The 19,562-nt window shown below is 36.8% G+C and overlaps 1 protein-coding gene across 1 annotated transcript in view; it reads right to left on the bottom strand.

Annotated features, from left to right (window-relative positions):
* Hcn1 (hyperpolarization activated cyclic nucleotide gated potassium channel 1) overlaps positions 1 to 19,562 on the bottom strand; it is a 397,328-nt gene that overhangs the window by 50,559 nt on the left and 327,207 nt on the right. Inside the window, exon 6 of the mRNA XM_052743322.1 lies at positions 11,676 to 11,916. Coding sequence (XP_052599282.1) covers positions 11,676 to 11,916 — 241 coding nt within the window. The remainder of the gene's footprint in view (positions 1 to 11,675; positions 11,917 to 19,562) is intronic.

Here is a 19,562-nt window from a genome sequence, read left to right as displayed (position 1 = left end):
AACACAGTTCGAATGGGAGGCTGGATGTCTGAGATCAAGGTGTCAACATTTTCAGATCATTCTGACAGTCATCTTGCAGGTGGCAGAGTACCATTTTTGTGTCCTCATATCATTGGAAAAGATAAAAGCCTTATCGTGTAAAAGCCAAACTCACAAAATATCATCATTTGAAGATTAGAGATTCATTATATAAAATTAGGGGGAGTGGGAATCAACATTCAAAATTAGAGAGTTTTATGCTTGGTATCACCAAATATGGAATGAAATTATTTGACTTATACTAATGTTTTTTTTAATAACTTATACACATCAGAAAGGCAAGCAGACATTTGGAGTTGAAAATTCAACTATATACAAATTTAAAAATATACTAGGAGACAGGCATTTATTAATGTTTGAGAATTGTTTTAATGCTATAAAAATGTTCTTCCATAAAAATGGTTCCCACAGCTGTGCATTGTGATACATAACTGTGTTCCTAGCACTTGTGATCCAGACACTCAAGAATCAGAATACGGCTATGGAGTGAATTGATGATCTGCTTGGGTTACATGAGATCATGTCTCAAAACAACAATAAAAATGAACAGAAAACAACTACTCCAAAACTACATTCAAATGTTTCAAAATAGGATTTGATGCCATATATGTTTATCTAGTAAAAATTATGGTACTAAAGATGAAAATATCAACAAAACAGTAGCATAATCTTTATTAAATGTGCACTGTTAATAGAAATGGTTGTGTGTGATCAGTGACTAATCACTGATTACCAGAAGTAGATATAGCACATTTCTAATTTCATAGAAAACTCTTCCAGACAAAAATTGTTTTTAGATTCTCCTGTCCTTAAATATGGAGCTCTTTTATTTGATCCTTAAGATAGTGAGGTGAGTTCAAAAGTAGAAAATACTTTTATAAGGTTTACCTGTGAATTGGAAATTATGCACTTTCTTTAGTTCCATTTAACTCAATTTGTCATTTGTTTTGTGTTGGTTTCCTTTTTTTAAGATAAAAAACATAGTTTTACACAGAGCGTGGCTAAGCTGAATGTGTTACTTGAATGTTTCTTGAATTCTGGGGCTCAAAAGAAGAAATATGAAGCTGTAAGTGGAGTCAAGTTGAAATATCTCCACATGCCGAACCGTCTCTTATTCATTCACTCACAGTGCAAGATTCTTGGGGTTAGTGACTTTCTGGCATTTTGATTTGGTTCCATGGTTTAAGTTAGAAAGATAAAAAAGGTCTTAAACTCACATTTCTTAATTTAGCACTCGAGAGTAACACAAAACAATAAACAGAGCAGCAGGAGAAAGACCCTGAGCAGGGGTGAAAAAGGCAACACTTCAGTCATACCTTACAAAGATGAGGAGCATGCCACAGCCTGAAAGATGAGATGTTTCCAAAAGCAGATTGAGGACCACAAGGGCTGCCCATGCTTAAGTGAGGACCAGTGGATTAGGTGTTTCTGAGGGGAAATGTCGGAATAGTTTAGGAAAATAGTTTGGGTCAGATTGTACAGAATCTGGGGTTGTCTGAGGAAAACCATTGTCTGAGGTTTCTGATATTATTGTTTCTGAGAGACAGCCACAGCGTCTGATTTAGACACATGCCAGAATGACACAAGATGTGTGTGGAGCAAAACCTTAGAGTAGAGTCTGAGCTTTTCTTAAAAATTGTGTGACACAGGCAAGGCCCAGGGAATTGACATTTGGACGAGAATAAGGACTTATTGATTACTCTCAAATCTCAAATTCAGGTTTATTCCACAGAGAAATCTTTTAAAAAGTCATTCCAACAGGTGGGCTTCTCTTAGGCTATCCTTAATGGCGGTGTATATTCCGCCTGGGTTACCCTCCAGTGTGCTTAACTGAATGCCATGCTTCCTTCTACCTCCAAAGCTTCGCATATTCTCTTTGTGGGGGATAAAATCTTCCATCTGCTCTTTATCAACAGAAATTCCTTTAATGGCATACTGTTAGCATATGATTACAAAACTCAGCATTTGAATACACAAACAAAATATAAATAACAAGGAGTGCTGATAATCAAAACATCAATTTATATTTTCCATGGAAAGAAAAAATATTTTTTAAATATTCAAGAAAAGGTTGTATTCTAAACTGAACCATAACCTTCTAGGCTTATTTCAGTTTGCTATAGAATCACTCACTTCAGTAAAAACAAAACAAATAAACAAAAAAACAAAACAAAAAAATCCCCTCCCTCAGTTATTGATGAATATTAAAATTTAGGAACTCCAGAAAGATATGCTGCACCAATAGGGATGAATGAGAATTATACTTTTAGAAATTATCCTTGCCTCATGGAGATTTTTAATGGGATTAAAACTTGGCTTTGACTGCTAATTTAAAAAGCTCCAAATGCAATTCCTTATGAGCAACTCCATGTTGTTTACACGGACTTTTAAAGCTTTCTTCTCTCCCCCTTTTATACTATTTTTGATACAGATAGTATTACTTCAAACTAAAATGTCATAATGCTCATCCTGATAAATGTATCAGACATTAGATTTGGTCCTTTCATTCACTGATTCATTTATAAATGACTTTATAAAATAATAGAACTTTGGAATTAGGATGTAGATGATGATTAACATTATTTTCATCTAATTAATGGGAACATAAGACAGACACTGGTCATGAAACTTTAGGGTAAGGACTTTAGAAATGAACAGTTCTGTTCCTAATCTTGGCCAGAAGCCACAAATGTCTTTGATCCTATGTGCAGGTCTGCTTTGCCATCCAGACAGGATAGATCGATTTAAGGGACACAGGTTTCTTGTTATTATTCTCTTACTTTTCAGAAATAGCCAGATTGACTAAAAGCATCTCATAAATGATTTTCAGGTCTCCACTCTTGAGGAGGTGATGCTAGTTAGCTAGAGAAGCATTGATCAGCCTAGAGGCTATTGAGACCCTACTCTCATATCCTGTTTGCCATTTTCTTGGTGACACTAGAAGAAAAGCTTTAAAATTGCCCCTCTTTAAGATTTAACATACTCTGGATAAATGGGCATATATGAGTTTTGTTGAGATCCATTAAGGGAAAGCTACTACTTTTTAGTCAAAAGAATGGAAGTTAAGTCCTGGTGGATATATGATATCCCAATCTGCTTTAAAGATTAGGACATTGCATAGTATTGTCTCTTCCTTAAATGTTAATCCAATTGAGCCTGTCAGTCATAAGGTCAGGAGACCAGCCAGCCCCTAGGAAAGCTAATTTACCTAATGGCATTCTAAGAATGTGGGAGGAATAATTACTTCCTTTATGATCAGCTTTCAGAGAAAGACTGGAAGCCATGTCTCATCTGGGCTTCCTGTAATGAACACAGCATGTGTGAGAAAGGCCTATGGCATACAAAAGTAGGAGCAGTGGATGCTATACAAATGTCTTATAGAGGGTCACACACTCTGTGACCCTGTCCTTTGTGAGCTTCCTCCTCATTTTTCTAGATCTCTCTGCTCCTACTTTGGAAGTATTTTCTCTTTCTTAATGAGCTGTCTCCTTCCTCACCCTCTGGTCATTCTCACCCTCCCAGTCTGCAATTGCTTCTTGGCCCTCATGGTTGAACATATCTGCTTTCTTGAGTTCTAACTAAAAGGCATAGCTTTCCCTTCTCTTCTCCATCTCTTTCTCCTACCAGCTGCCAAGATTTACAGTTTGCCCACCCTGTTCCTTTTCTCCTCATTCTCTAATAGAAAATGGTCTTTGAGTTTCTTTCTTTTTTCTAAGTATTTTTTTATAGTCTTTTCATTATTACTAAGAAATTTTTTTTATTCATTTTACACACCAATCACAGATCCCCCTCTCCCCTCCTCCCAACCCTCCAGTCTCCCCTGCCAACCCACCCACCTGCATTTCCTCCTACAAGAAGGTAAGGCCTCCCATGGGGAGTCTAAGTCTTTCATTAACAGGACTAAGAACCCACATAAGGGAAACCTTGATTTATTTCCAAATAGGCCAGGACATTCAAAAAGAGGTTTCAGAGCTTTCTAACCAGTCTAGAAACAATTATTTCACTTAGCTTGGAGTAAAGGGTTAAAGGGGGAGTGAGGCAAAAACTACAGAAATATAAACCACTTTGTCACTGATTTTTTTTTTATTCTTGGTAAATGTAGGGTGAAATTTGAAGTAATAAAATTGTGAATTCACCGTCAACAGGTTCTTTACACCTTCTCCAAAACTAGTACCTACTTCTTTAAAAATGCAATGGAGTAGAGATGGAATAAAGTTCAGAGATTTCAGTCCTCTGATAACTTAGGACAGGTCCCCATGACAAGGATTACTGGTGTTCAGGTTTTTCCATCCTATTTCTGTACGCCTTAAAACAGCGGGTGTGCTGAATACACTGTGGGCTTAAAATTTCTAAAGATGTATGTTAAAGTCATACTGTATCCTCTAATTTCTAGCATAGTGCTGGATACTATAAAGCAGTATTGAGGAATCTTTAAAGAGAATATTTTCTTCATGAGTGTATTGTTTATTTTTGCCGTGACATAAGAGCTTATGAATCATGGGCTGGCAGTGGAACTTGAGATGTCCTTTGGTCTGGAGTTCATATAATAACAGAGTTCATACCAATAACTAAATTCACTATTCTAGGAATACAGCAACTTTTCTTTAAAATCATGAAAATTTGGTGCAGAGATAGATAATTTAAAATTTTAATGAGGTATTTAATGGTTTTACTTCTTCTGGGGACAGTATTTTAACAGTATGATTACTTTAATGGAGACTGGATAGCACCTCAGAGGAGATTTCAAAAGGCCTTTGCAAATGCAGACATAAAAGGATAATGGACAGCTTTGAAGAGAAAGTGAAACCTGTGTCAATGTTCCATCCGTTATATCCTAGGCCCGGAGGATAATAATGCCCCTCTGGAGTAAAGGTGCTACAGACGGAACACACAAACGTCTGAAATTCAAATGCTTAGCCAAGATTTGTCTCATTCCAGGTATGCAGCCAGTTTAACTGATAGGAACCTCAGTTCCTTTGTGCGTTATTTATTGATTTATGTTTCCATTTTCATTAGCCTTTGTTAATTGTACAAAGCAATCAGTTTCATTATGAAATTCCATGAATGTATATAATATACTGATTGTCTTCAGTCCCCCATTACCATATCCTGCTCCTCCATACCACTGTTCCCCTTCTGCCTCCAAGCCCTCCTTACACCTTCACGTATTATCTCTGTTTTATTATTTATTTTTCAGTTGTTATTATTGCTATATATACATATATATATATAAAACCTACTGAATACATTTATTATTGATCATATGTATGTATGTATCTATGTGTATATGTATTATGTATATGCTTTTAGGACCAATCACTTGGTAATGGATAACAAATTAGAGAGCTTATCCCAAAGGAAGACTGATCCTCTTTCTCTCTGTAACCATTAATATTTTGTAGCTCTTCATCTACGGAGGGATCCCCATGTGATTTCTTCCATCCACACTGGCATGTCAACTGATGCAATTGTTTAGGTCTTTTTTAGGCTACTACATTGTTAAGATTTCATAAGTGTAGCTTGCCTCTCATATATGAAACACAACAATGAGTAGTGTGGTGAGATATACCTAAAGTTAGCACTTATATCTTGGCAGTAACAAATAGCTGTGTAATTGGACTTAAGGCCCATTCAATCAGAAGGAATTCATGTTTAATAAGTACTGTAAACCTATCTAACTACTCATGACTCATGAGGCCATAGAATCTAGAGAAGTACCTACTTTTATAAACCATTGTAATCTAGCTGCATTATTAATGCTTCTTACATCCACAGGTAAGTAAAACACTCAATCCTCATTTTAAAAAAAAGGGTTTTCTTTTCCCAACAAATGGAAATTATTACAGAAACCTACAACTTGTAAAAACACAATGATCACCTGACCATGTGGTTCCCATGCCCAGTTGATACATCTACAACACAATCCCTTTACCTAAGGCTCAGGAAACTTCTTGGAGGTTGGGTCAGAAAGACTGTAAGAGCAGAGAAGCAGAGGACTGGGGTGTCTTCTGAGAGCCTTTCAATTTCCTCACTTGTAAAAGAAAATTAAGATTATATAATTGATCTCCAAAGAGGAATCAAGACGGAGTCAGGTAACTCTTCTTCTCTATCAGCCAGATGGTTTCTCCCACAGAACCTTATTACCTGTGCCTCGGCATTCACTACATCACCATCCATCTGACCTGAGCAGTGAGAACAACTATCATTAGTCTGTTCCTGTGTTTACCATCATTACTCACTAAGAACTCTGGAACTTCCATTAATTCCACATGCCCACATTGTAATTCCTTACATGACTGTAGGAGGTGAGAGGCATTTCTTATATATTCTCTGCTTTACTTTCCCCAAAGCATTTCTCTTTATCATCTAATAAAACAGCTTACAATTTTAGTCATTTCTGAGTATCTTTAAACAACCACAAGTTAAAAGTTAAATAATTGTAGGATACTTGATCTCTTTTACTCATTTCTGTTTCTCTGGTGCCTATAAATTTGCCCAATAGACATCGAGCATCTGTCTCATGCTCATTTATTTGGACCATGTACTGATGAGAATACCGAATAATGTTGTAGATGAGTCAGACTAACCAAATTTACACAGTGAGAAATAGGTAAGCTGAATAAACATTGCATCTTTGCTATAAAGAAATTGAATAAATATGCAATAACCTTTCAAAAAAGAATCCTAGCTTCCAATGTTTTCATTAGGGAAATCTACAATATATTTAAAGAAGCAGTGTTAATAATTCTTCAGAAAACAGGAGCAGAGAAAGAAACTTATAAATCCATTTTCTGAAGTGTGAATTAGCCTAATTAAAAGCTCAGAAAATACATTAAGGGAAAGAAAAAGAAAAGAGCAATATTTCTTGTGGAATTAATACAAAAATTTAAGCAAATCCAATCCAACTCCTCTATAAACTTCAATAATAAAAAGCTTATTTTTATGAATAGGGATCAAAATTCAATATCCAAATGTAATCAACTGCAAAAACAAGTTAAGGAATGAAAGGAAACTGTGCTCTATTTTATTTAGAATAAATAAAATAATAGAAAATAAATAAAAATATTTATTCTAAATCACACAGACAAAAATAGACAAGATCAATATTCCATTTATTACTTAAAATAATTATGTAGACTACCCTCAATATAATCAAAAAACTTGAAAAAAAATCTCAAACACCTTTCAACTAGTCTTACGTTTAACGGTAAAAATGTAGATCATTTCTTCCCCAATGAGTATCATGATAAGAATGTTCCTCATACTGCACAGTGTTGGTAATGCCAGCTAATTAACAAGGCAGTAAAAAGGAATCTACATATGTGTCCATCAGAAGTGCAGAACAAATTTTCTCTCCATGGAGAAAACAAGATAGCCCAGGAAGCAAAACTAAACAAAACTAGTAACATAACTCCTATAAATAATATGAGATTATATGCAGGTCATTTCATAAAAGGTGAATACCTCAAAACTTCAATTTCCTTCATAATTTCAATTAAATAATTGAAATTGGAGCTTTAATTTAAATATAACAGCACTTACTATAGGTTCTGAAAGTGACAGGACCAAATCAGTGATGCACAGGGGACTTCTGTCTTCTTTCTTTTTAAAGAGTAAGGTTTGATATTAAAATAATGGTATATACAGGACAATACTCATCTGTGGAAAATCTATGAATTTCTTTAACACAGAGTATGCTTTATTATATGCAAACTGAAAAGCAATTTTTGAGGTCAGAACATAGCTGGGTGTACTGGCTTGATTTATATTAACTTGACACAAACTATAGTCATCTGATAGGAAGAATTCTAGACTGAGAAAATGCCCCCCATAAATTCAGGGGGCCAGCCAGTAGAGCATTTTCTTAATTAGTGATTGATCAGTTATGGCCCAGCCCATTGTGGGTGGTGCCACCCCTGGGCTGGTGGGCCTGTGTTCTATAAGAAAGCTGGCTGAGAAAGCCAAAGGAGCAAGCCAGTAAGCAGCATCCCTCCACAGCTTCTGCATCAGCTCCTGCCTCCAGGTTCCTGTCCTATTTGAGTTCATGTCCTGGCTTCCTTTAATGATGAACTATGATGTGGAAGTGTAAGCCAAATAAACCCTCTCCTCCTCAACTTGCCTTTTGGTCATGGTGTTTCACCACAACAGAACACTAAGGCACTGGGTGATATGGAAATTGTGACAAACAGTGCAGTATGACTGAGTAAAACAGTGTCACTGATAGGGACAGAAAAATAAGATACTGACTTCAGTGCCTTTGGAAGTCCATGGAGGCTATAAGAATCGAGGCAAGTATATACATACAACTGAACTCTAGCTGATGAAAGTTGTTTCTCATAGACCTGCAAATTGTCTATTATGGAATAATTATACATGTACACCCAAATTGAAAACACATTTAAGAGGGACATCTTGGCTAGTGAATGAGGAGTTACAAATAAGAATAGAAATTGGAAGCCAGGAATGGTGGCACAAGCCTTTAATCCCAGCACTCCAGAGGAAGAGGCATGCAGATCTCTGTGAGTTCGAGGCCAGCCTGGTTTACAAAATTGAGTTCCAGGATAGCCAGGGCTACACAGAGAAAGACTGTCTTAAAAAGCCAAAAAAATAAAAATTAAAAAAAAAAAACTGGATTTGATCAGATTACTCCACGTGGTAATGGATTAAATTTGAAAACGTTAGTAGGAACTCATTTTAGCTTTATACAGATGCAGATGGTTATAGGAAAAAAAAACATATGTACAAATATCAGATAGTGTTGTGTTTGTGCCCATGTGTGTGTGCATGCGTGTGTCTGTCCACAAGCAGATGTGTGTAACATTGCTTTATTTAGCTAAGTAATCTTAGATATAATGACAGAGAAGTAATATGAACATTCTTAGTAACAAAATCTTGATTTAAAACACTAGTATCCAACCATTGAATGAAGGACCCTTTGGACATATGGAGGACCCCACACTGAAAGAAAAATATTCACCATAAGCCTTTCGCAGACTAAACAGAAAACAGAACACAAACTGAACAAAGAATGAGTGAATAAAAACCCATTGTAAAGGACACATAGACACCACGTGAATAAACATCTGAGCAATCTGAGTCCTACAATGAAGTCTATTAGATTATATTTCATATGGTGATATGAAAGGTAAATAAATAAAGAACATGAGGGAACCAAGTTTCTCTCAGAATACCCTGACTGAACCAAATACCAGCAGCAGGAAGCTGTGCAGATGGTGCTCCATGACTGTTACATGGTCAGCCGCGAATGGAGCTTTATTGTCCTGCTCTTCCTCACAAAACATGTTACCACACTCTAATGATGAGAACTATCCAACAACTTCAAGGGGGCTGAAGATCTAGAGCACATAAAAACTGCTCAGTTCATAAAATCTAAGGAGCTTCATCAAGAGAACCCAAGAAAATGTTATTGATCAAGTGCAATGTGACATTATGGAGGAAATAGAAACCAGAGAGAAGGTATGAATTAGGAAAATTTGGATTAAGTTGTAATTATTTGCCAAAAAGATTAGCAAAAACTAATATCCAAAGTGACCTAGAAAATCCTACAAATTATCACAGTAACAGCAAAATTATAGCTAAGTCTCACTTATGGGCATAGGTGCAACATCACTAAGTCATACAGTAGGAAAAATGATTTTTCTACTGGACTTGATCTTGTGTCTCAACAGAGTGACCTTCACTGGTATGCTAACTTTGCTAGTGGTTGAACCCATTCCCACCCAGTGTTTGTAGTAAACCCTGTTTGTGTTACTTAATTTAACGGTAAAGTAATTAAAAGAGGCTTGGAATTTGCAAAGCTTGTCAATTTAACACAAACTTTTTGTTATCTTAGTTTACATTTACTTATTGGTTTTATTTGAGTGGGACATGTGTGTGCAAAGGTGCATGTGTGGAGGTCAGGGGACAGCTTGTGGGAGTCAGTTCTCTCCTTCTGCCATGTGGGTTTCAGGCATCCAGTTCAGGCCATCAGTCTTGGCAGCAAGCTCCTTTACCAGCTGGGCCATCTCATTGGCCCCACAAAATCAGCCTTAAAATTTTCCTTTCCAAGTTTTCTTTCAACATATTTATCACCTAGTCACACAACAATCACACACTCTCCTTAAAATATTTAGAGTGGAGGGAGGGATGGAGAGAGAGAGAGAGAGCAATGAAAGAGATATCTTGGTTGAAGGAACCATTGGGGACTAGGAGAAACCTGGTGCTAGGGAAATCCCCAGGATTTCACAGGATGACCCCAGCTAAGATCCATAGCAATAATGGAGAGGGTGCCTGAACTTACCTTTCTCTATAATCAGATTAGTGACTACCTTAAGTGTCATCATAGAACCTACATCCAGTAACTGATGGAAGCAGATGCAGAGATCCACAGCCAAGGACTGGGCTGAGTTCCTAGACCTTAGTTGAAGAGAGGGAGGAGGGATCACAGGAGCAAGCTAGGTCAAGATCATGATGAGGAAAAACACAGAGACAGACGACCCAAGCTGTTGGGAGCTCATGGACTCTGGCCTGTCAGCTGGGGAATATGCATGGGACTGAACTGGGCACTCTAAATGTGGGTGAAAGATAAGTGGCCAGATCTGTTTGGAGAGCCCCTGGCAGTGGGACCAGGACTTATCCCAGATGCATGAAATGGCTTTTTGGAATATATTCCCTAGGGTGGGGATACCTTGCTCAGCTTTGATACCAGGGGCAGGGGCTTGGTCCTGCCTCAACTTGGTATACCAGACTTTGTTGACTCCCCAAGAGAGGCCTTACCCTCTCTGAGGAGTGGATGGAGGATGGGATTGGGGGCGGGTAGGGGGAAGGAGAAGGAGAGGGAAGGAGAGCTGAGATTGGTATGTAAAATGAAAAAAAACTTTTTTAAAATAAATACATTAAAAAATATTTAGACAGTAATTCTGTTCTCTTAAAGGGGATGTTTTGTGCATGTATATAAACATAAGCATGCATTTTACTACAATCATGTTGGAAACAAACCAAATAATCAGGATTTTCAGCATCGTAAGTTACTGCCCAACCACAGTATGAACTTCTCTCCCTTGCTTAGAGCTAGGGGATCCCATGAATTTTGTCAATTATATGTGAACAACAGTGGTGACGGCAACGTTCAGCAACACATCTAAAGACAGACTTCTGCCTTTCCTTGTTTTCTCACTGCACCTATAAAACCTTAAAAAGTCAAGGAAGAAAATTCTTGTGTATATTAACAAAGGCGTAGACACAAAATAACCAACACTCAAAATCTTGGTAGGGCAATACAGGAGGCCCCTGTAACTGATATGAAAAGAGTCATCGAACACTCTGGGGATTTTTGGTTGAGGGTAAAAAAAAAAAAAAAAAAAAAAAGCACTGTTTGGCTATTTTCATCCAGTATTGCTTGGTTCCAGATAAAGTGGTTACAACTCTCCCCTCGCTAGTGTACGTACAACTGTACATGACTATACATACACCTGTATGGAACTTGTGACCCTGAAATATAGATCCATTCCAAATGCTTTTGCAAGAATTCAAATACAAGCTCACATGCCAAATGGACAAACCCGAGAGGCCTCTGAAAGCCTTAGGACAGACATTTCCGAGATGTCTGACTTATCTTACCCTGAATGTTTACTAACCTCCGAAGTAAGAGCCATCTGTCAGCTTCATTTCTTTACTGGACTTGGTGATGACACCAGCAACGCCATGCTGGATGAAATACATTTTCTTCCCCACAGCACCTTCTCGAATGATATAGTCTCCAGGCTGGAACACCTCAAATCTCAGCTTGCTCAGCATGGCCGTCACAAAATTGGGATCCGCGTTAGCAAAAAGAGGCATCGTAGCCACCAGTTTCCGGCAGTTGAAGTTGACTATTTCCTAAAGGTGGCAGGAGTAAGCACACAGGAAGAGAAAACTGAGTCATATCTGGGAGAAGAGTATATGTTGACCTTAAAAACATGTATATACAGTATAATGGTTAATTTATATTTGTAAAAATACATGGAAATTGTAGTCTACATATGTCACCAATGTAATAAGCTTTATTTAAATTTGTACTAAAGTTTCGTTCCAGCACTTAGTGTAGCAGAGAGATACAATAAATATTCAATAATACATTAATTAATTAAATAATAAAATATCAACTGTATTATCTTATTGATTTATTTTGTGTTTAAAATTACAACTTAAAGTCCCATAACTCCTACGTGCAATGCTACTTATCCTGTATTTCATGATGCCAAACAGCCTACCCAGTACCCACTAGCAGGAGTTATAAAAGAAGAAGACAGATGTAGCTGGTTTGCATTTTATTTTTTAAATATCATTCACATTAGAGTGGAAAAATGGAGAGCAGATGTTACCAAAGGCAACCAGTGAATGATTGTAGATGAAATCTGATTTCTGCTTGGCAAGAACAAACCATCTTTCCTAATCACCCACTGAAACTGGAGCTGGAGAGAGAACATCTATCTTTTTCCTGTCTCTTATTTGTTGTCTAGACAGTCTGAAGATCTACATATTTGGCTTCATTTTGCAGATTTTAGCTCTGATTAAAAATATTTGTGTCTTCCTATACTAAAACAGGGATATAGTAAATGTGTTATTGCAAACGTTGGAACAGGCAATGGTAATGGAAATGTTACCATTATGACATTTCTTCTAGCTTCTAGCTTCTTCATAAAAGAACCTAGCATCAAGGTATCTTTCATCAAAGAATATATATATATATATGGATTGTATTGAGTTTGTAATCCTGTTTAAGAAGCATAGAAACTGAAGTCACTCCTCATAGGAAGTGGAAACACAATGAAATGGAAGTATTAACAAAATTAGAGCATTTGAAAGCTCTTTCTGGAAAAATATGTCAGTGCCAAGGCCAAAACAGAATTCCTTGATGTTATTTCACAAAATTGCCTGATTTTTTTCTTGTCATTGGTAAAAATTTCTAGGTGCTGAATAAAGAAAATTTTATAAATACATACAATAGGACATGAATCAAGAAAGAGGGTGAAATTCTGTCATTTGTGGCAATGAATGTTATCAGAGACCATTATGTTAAAAACAAAATAAGCACAGAAAAAAAACAAGCCACACAAGTTTCTTCAGATGTGAAATCTGAAACAGTTGATTCCATTGAAGCTTAGAGAGAAGGGAAAAGTGATAATAAGAGGTTGAACTCAAAATATCAATTATGGTTCGATATCATGAAGAAATTCTAGTGTGTGATTCCACCAGAAAACAACAATAGCAATAGCAATATGCCATACATTTCTGAAAGCTAGAATAAATAATTTTGAATGTTTGTGCTATAGAAAAACAAATGTTTTAAGAAACTAGGTATGTTTACCTTTATTTGGAAGAGTCCACAATAAATAGATGTGTTAAATATCTCATGAACATCTATAATTTGTATGTTGTATGCATAAATTAAAAAATCAATTCAATTTAAAATAATCCCAAATGGTAACAGAAAGCACAATGTAATTCTATATTGATAACAATCATTGTTGAAAGCTGCATTTGGTGAAACATCTAATTCTGTTGCATACTATCATGCTTATTATTATTCTAAACAGCATAGCTCTAAAATGTTTTCAGCATGATAGCTACAAATATAATTACCATGATTGCACAAATGAATCAGAGTGCTCTTAACAAATGAGGCTGTTGTAACATTGTTAAATCCCACCTCAAACATGCTCTACATTTTTATACTGTGCAGAAGACATGATAGCTTCCTTCTAGGAACTTAGAGAGACATTAACAAGGCACACAGACCTAGAGACTTCTTAATTATTACTTCTTCACGTTTCTCAGTATTGCAAAGGACAGTTGGTCAATCTGTAGCAAGTAAAACTTCAGCACCTAGTATGATCTATTAAAGAATGCTACCACTACTGTCTCATTTTCTTTCTCAATCAGTAGCCTGGACGAGTTGTACTCAAAAATATCAATTGGACATCTTTAGGGGTATTATTAAGGTGGATAATTTCATTTTTGAGAATTCATGTTCTTGCTGAGTGTGGTGGTTTGAATGAGAATGGCCTCCATAAACTCATAAATTTGAATGCTTGGTCTCCAATTGGTGGAACTGTTTGGGAAGGATTGGAAGGTGTGGCCTTACTGAAGTAAGTGTGCTACTAGGATTGGTTTTTGAGATTTCAAAAGCCCACGTCATTCCCAATTAGCTCGTGCTCTCCCTCCCTCTCTCTCTCTCTCTCTCTCTCTCTCTCTCTCTCTCTCTCTCTCTCTCTCTGCCTAGTAGGTATTGTCTCTACACGTAAAGTAAACTCTCATCTTCTGTTCCAGCACCATGCTTGCCTATCTGCTGCCATGCTCTCCACTATCATGGTCACAGAATCTAATCCTCTTGAACTCTCTATCCCCAAATTAACTGCTTTCTTTTATAAGTTACCTTTGTCATAGTATCATACCACAGTTATTGAAAAATAACTAAGGTACTGGGTTTCAAGTCTCCTCAATACTTTACAAAAAGTAACTTTTATCACAACAAACCTGTTTCATGTTATTCTTGCTGAAATAGAAGATAGTAAGAATTGTCTACTGACCACACTCTTGTAAGAGGAGGAAATATGGTTTAATTGCCAGATGCCTGGATTACTGGCTTGGCATTTCAATAGTTTAAGGTTTTTGATGGTTTCTAAATAGCCACTGTTACCATTAGCATCTGGAATCACCATAAACTATGAAGTTAAAAGACAACCTGAAACTGGTCTTGAATGCAGGTATTTGGAGAGTTTTTTTTTATGGACATTTGATTACAGAGAAGGCAAACCAATGGCTAGTCATCAGGCTTCTTTTTCTCCGAGAACAATGCTTTCTAAACCATGTGCAATTGCTTCTGTAGTGACAAAAAGCATGTTCCAGTTTGCTACAGTTTTAAAAACACAATTTGCAATTAATATCTTGCTCTGTTTTTACAACTTACCTATCCTACTTATTATAGGGGAGTTGTATTTGGGTCTCTGAACTGTAAAAGAAAGATCTATAAGACAGAGAGGGAGATTGCTGGTTTTGTTGCTGGTTAGAGGAGTGGGAACAGGGTGTAGTCGTGTCTTGTACCATAAAGTCTGCTATGACTAAACCAAACACCTTCATGCCTTGTCTGTGACTTCTTATTTCTTGCTTTAAAAACCATTTCGTTTATTTTTTCTTCAATAGTAGATATATATGGCTCTTTTTGTAAAATCCCAGAAGGGACATTATAATTTAATCTGAGTGCAATTTAGGGATGCAGAAGAAAGGGAAAAGAAACAAGATTCATTAATTATCCACTGATATACAGTGCTTTACACTTTTTTTGCTAGGAGAAAATAGTTCAAAAATAAATTGAAATTTAACTTTTTATATTTCCACACATACAGGAGAGAACAGACATAAGGAGAGGGAAGCCATAGCACAGTTCACAAGATCAAAGCATATTCATGACATTAGCCAGTTTATTCAGCTCTGCTTGGTCACCTAGATCAAAGTCACAAAAACTAGACGCCCACACAGTCTAAACCTTCATATTCTGCAATTGTCTGAGCAGTAGGATGAAAAACGAAAATCACTTTTAGCATGAGTTCTTCCCAGCTTTATACATTGCAACTATCATCCTTTTATTTTTCTTAAATGCCTCTTTCATACTATTTAATTTTGACTACTTTTAATATATTTTATGTAGCATACATATCCTCTTGACAGAATATTTAATGATGATTCATTTATTATTGAGGTTTTTTTAAATTCATAATTATATTCAATAATATGTTTACCAAAAAACTTACATGTATTTTATATGTGAGGTTCAAAGTATGCCTTGGGCTGCTCTAATACATTTAAGCAAAATATTTTTGAAAACTAAGAGAAAAATTTAATTCCATGTGTTAAGTTAATTTTGTCTTATAGGATCATTTCTATGTTGGGTAAACAGGAAGCATTTCCTGTTTGTCACCACAAAACTGGCATAGATTTCAGAGCAGGAGAAAGCAAATGTCACGAAATGTAGCTAGTGATTCAGAATGATTTTGGTACACAAGAACACAGGCCGTCAAGAGTTTATTTCTTTTAAAAATCCAGTGGTATACTGTTGTGTGAAGCACTGGACATCCGTGTCTGCCTATCTACAAAATGTAAGCACTCAAGAAATGCAGCCCTAGAAACTTCCACATGCAAGCAGTTCTGAGCAGACATAGCAGGATGTATTCCTGTGTGGATGCATGTACACGTATATGCAGCAACACTGACTAAAGAAGAGGCCACCATGAACTTGGTAGGGGGATGCAATATGGGAGGGGGAGAACAATGAAGAGGGAGGGGAGAGATGACATGTTTTAATTAAATAATAAAGAAGGATGGATTGCTGTGGGATGTTCTGTATGGCAAATGTGTTGCTGATTGGTCTAAATAAAACACTGATTGGCCATTGGCTAGGCAGGATGTGTAGGCGGGACAAGGAGGAGAATAAAGCTGGGAAGTGGAAGCCTGAGTCAGAGAGACACTGCCAGCCGCCATGATGAGAAACAGCATGTGAAGATGCCGGTAAGCCACGAGCCATGTGGCAAGGTATAGATTTATAGAAATGGATTAATTTAAGCTGTAAGAACAGTTAGCAAGAAGCCTATCACGGCCATACAGTTTGTAACCAATATAAGTCTCTGTGTTTACTTGGTTGGGTCTGAGCTGCTGTGGGACTGGCAGGTGAGAGAGATTTGTCCTGACTGTGGGCCAGGCAGGAAAACTCCAGCAACAATGGATTGTGAGGAAACAGGCTACAGGTGACTGCCCTGACCCTGCTAAGGATAAATACAAACATGAGTAGCCTATGTGTGCTTGCTACTTTTATGTCACTTTGACACAAGCTATATATAGTCATCTAAAAGGTTGGAATCTCAATTGGGAAAACAGCTCCTTAAGATTGGGCTGTAATCCAACAAGCTTGTAGGGCATTTTCTAAATTAGTGATCAATGGAGGAGGGCCCAGCCCATTGTGGGTGTGGATACTCCTGGGCTACTGGTCTTGGGTTCTATAAGAAAGTGAGCTGAGCAAGCTATGGGGAGCAAGCTAATAAACAGCACCCCTCCATGGTCTTTTCATCAGCTCCTGCCTCAAGGTTCCAGACCTGTTTGAGTTCCTGTCCTGACTTCCTTCAGTAGCAGTGACATGGAAGTGTAAGCCAAATAAACCCTTTCCTCCCCAATTTGCTTTTTGGTCATGGTGGTTCATCACAGCAATAAAAACCCTATGTAAAATACTGTTAAGTTCCTTATAGGACTAGATGGTAGTTTTTAGCAGTTTTTCAAAGGGACTACTACTAGAAAGAGTGTAGGAACCACTGGTTTACAGTTTGTCAAGTGTGCTCTATTATCACAGTGATGATGACACATGATATTTTCTGAATACTGTGTTTTCTCATTTAACTATAATTAAAAACCCAATGAACAGTTACATCATTAACAGAATCATAGAGATGAGCCAAATAGGTCTCAAAAAGGCAATTTAACAAAAAAATCACATACAATTCAGGAAATGAAGCCAGTTTTTAGAGAAATATATGGTCATTCTCAGAGCTCCGTTGCCTACCATGGGGGTCACCAGACAAATGGAGTTCATGAACCCCTGAAATGTGGCTAGTGTGACTGATAAATTGAATTCTCAGTTTACTGAATTCTAATCAATTTCAGTTTAAAGTTCAAAACCTGTCAGTTTAGTTATTTAGAAAAAAACATATCTAGGAGAACTTGGCCAGGCAAACACACTCTTTCAGCTGTGAAGAATATGAAATCTACATATAGGTTGTTTCTGAGGAAAATCTGGCATCAAAATCAAGATGTGTTATGAAAACAAAAATGTGTTCCAGACTGTGTACTGTAGACATTAAGAAACAAAAACTCTTACTTTAATGATGATTTTATATAGATTGCATCTGAAATCTCATTTTTTTTTTTTTTTTTTGGTTTTTTGAGACAGGGTTTCTCTGTGTAGCTTTGCGCCTTTTCCTGGATCTCGCTCTGTAGACCAGGCTGGCCTTGAACTCACAAAGATCCACCTGCCTCTGCCTCCTGAGTGCTGGGATTAAAGTGAAATCTCATTTTAAATGAGTATATTGTATGTAAATTTACATTTCTTTTCATCATTAATGTAACTATTGGAAAATTTAAAGTGATGTATGATTCATATTACATTTTCAATAGACAGTGAAGAGAATTACAAAGTATCTGATGTCCTACTTTAAAAGGAAATGGCATGATGCATTTCTAGACATTTGAACTTCCAGTGAAACATTCTGCAAGATAAACACGAAGTACAAGTGAGGTAGATTAGAGAGCCATATGGGAACAGTAATGAGCTGTATGGTGACTTTGAGTTGAAACAATCACATACCTGTATTATAGGAGGATGACAAGTGACATCTCAGTAAAAAACGTGACTACTGAAAACCAGATGAAACTGAATTGGATAGCTAACATTGCTGCTAACTATCCTTTACTTCCTTCTATACTGGCATCTCCATATCATCAGCTTTGTAGATTTCCCTGCTAATGCCGTGTATCTGCAATACCACATCCTAATTTTCCATACAAGGGCAGAAAAGGACAAACAGTAACCACATTATAGGAAAAATCCAATCCATTCCTAGAATCTCTGACCTTTTCCTACCTTAAATCATGAATAATTTGCCCCTTCTTTAGTTTAAAAAAGTTTGTGTGCATGAATGTTTCCTCTGCATACACACATACGAGCCACCTATGAGCAGTGCCCACAGAAATCAGAAAAATATGTCAGAATTGCTGAAATTGTAGTTACAGACTTTTGAGCTGCCAAATGGGTGCTGGGAACTAAACTGGATGCCTCTGCAAAAGCAGCAAATATTCACTTCTTTAAAACATGTCCGTTAAGGATGTATCCCAAATCCCTCCGAGGCTTTCCTCTTCCACTTGAGTATGTGCTTCTGCCCTTTCATAAAGCTTCCCAATTCTTTGTTTGAGCACTCTGTAGAGGTCTCATATCATTCTCTCTATCATTGAGACTTCCCCTGTTGGTGACAAAATATTTAATTTCTATAAACTAATGCTGAATCATGGTCTAGTTGGAGCCATGGGAAATGAGATTTAGATCCTAAGACTCCAAGAAGAATAAACAAATATATTGAAATGGCTAAGCAAAGTTAATCTTAAGTGACCTTACTTCTAAGGATGTCATTTGCCATGAGATCTTTACTTGAAGAATCAGAGGCATCATGCGATAGTAATGAATATTAAAAATTTAAAGAAAAGAGAATCAAAACATTTCAATATTGTGTTAAGGGTTTCTGGGATATTCCATGTACCTGCAGCCTATGAGCAATCCTTAATCCCTAGGAGAGTTGCAAAGAAAGCTGAATTGTACAACATGACATTTAGTACAGAGAAGATCAATGGGTTGAACTGGTAGAACTGGTAGACATAACTTTAAAATGCTTAAGCATCAACAGAACACACTAAGGATCATTGACAGGTATGGCCCTCATATAAGGCAT

This window comes from Peromyscus californicus, unplaced genomic scaffold (assembly GCF_007827085.1).
Source record: "Peromyscus californicus insignis strain IS unplaced genomic scaffold, ASM782708v3 Scaffold_18__1_contigs__length_77618521, whole genome shotgun sequence".
In the NCBI taxonomy this organism is placed as follows: Eukaryota; Metazoa; Chordata; class Mammalia; order Rodentia; family Cricetidae; genus Peromyscus; species Peromyscus californicus.
The sequence above is the reverse complement of the archived record's forward strand: the minus strand, read 5'-3'. Positions and strand labels throughout refer to the sequence as shown.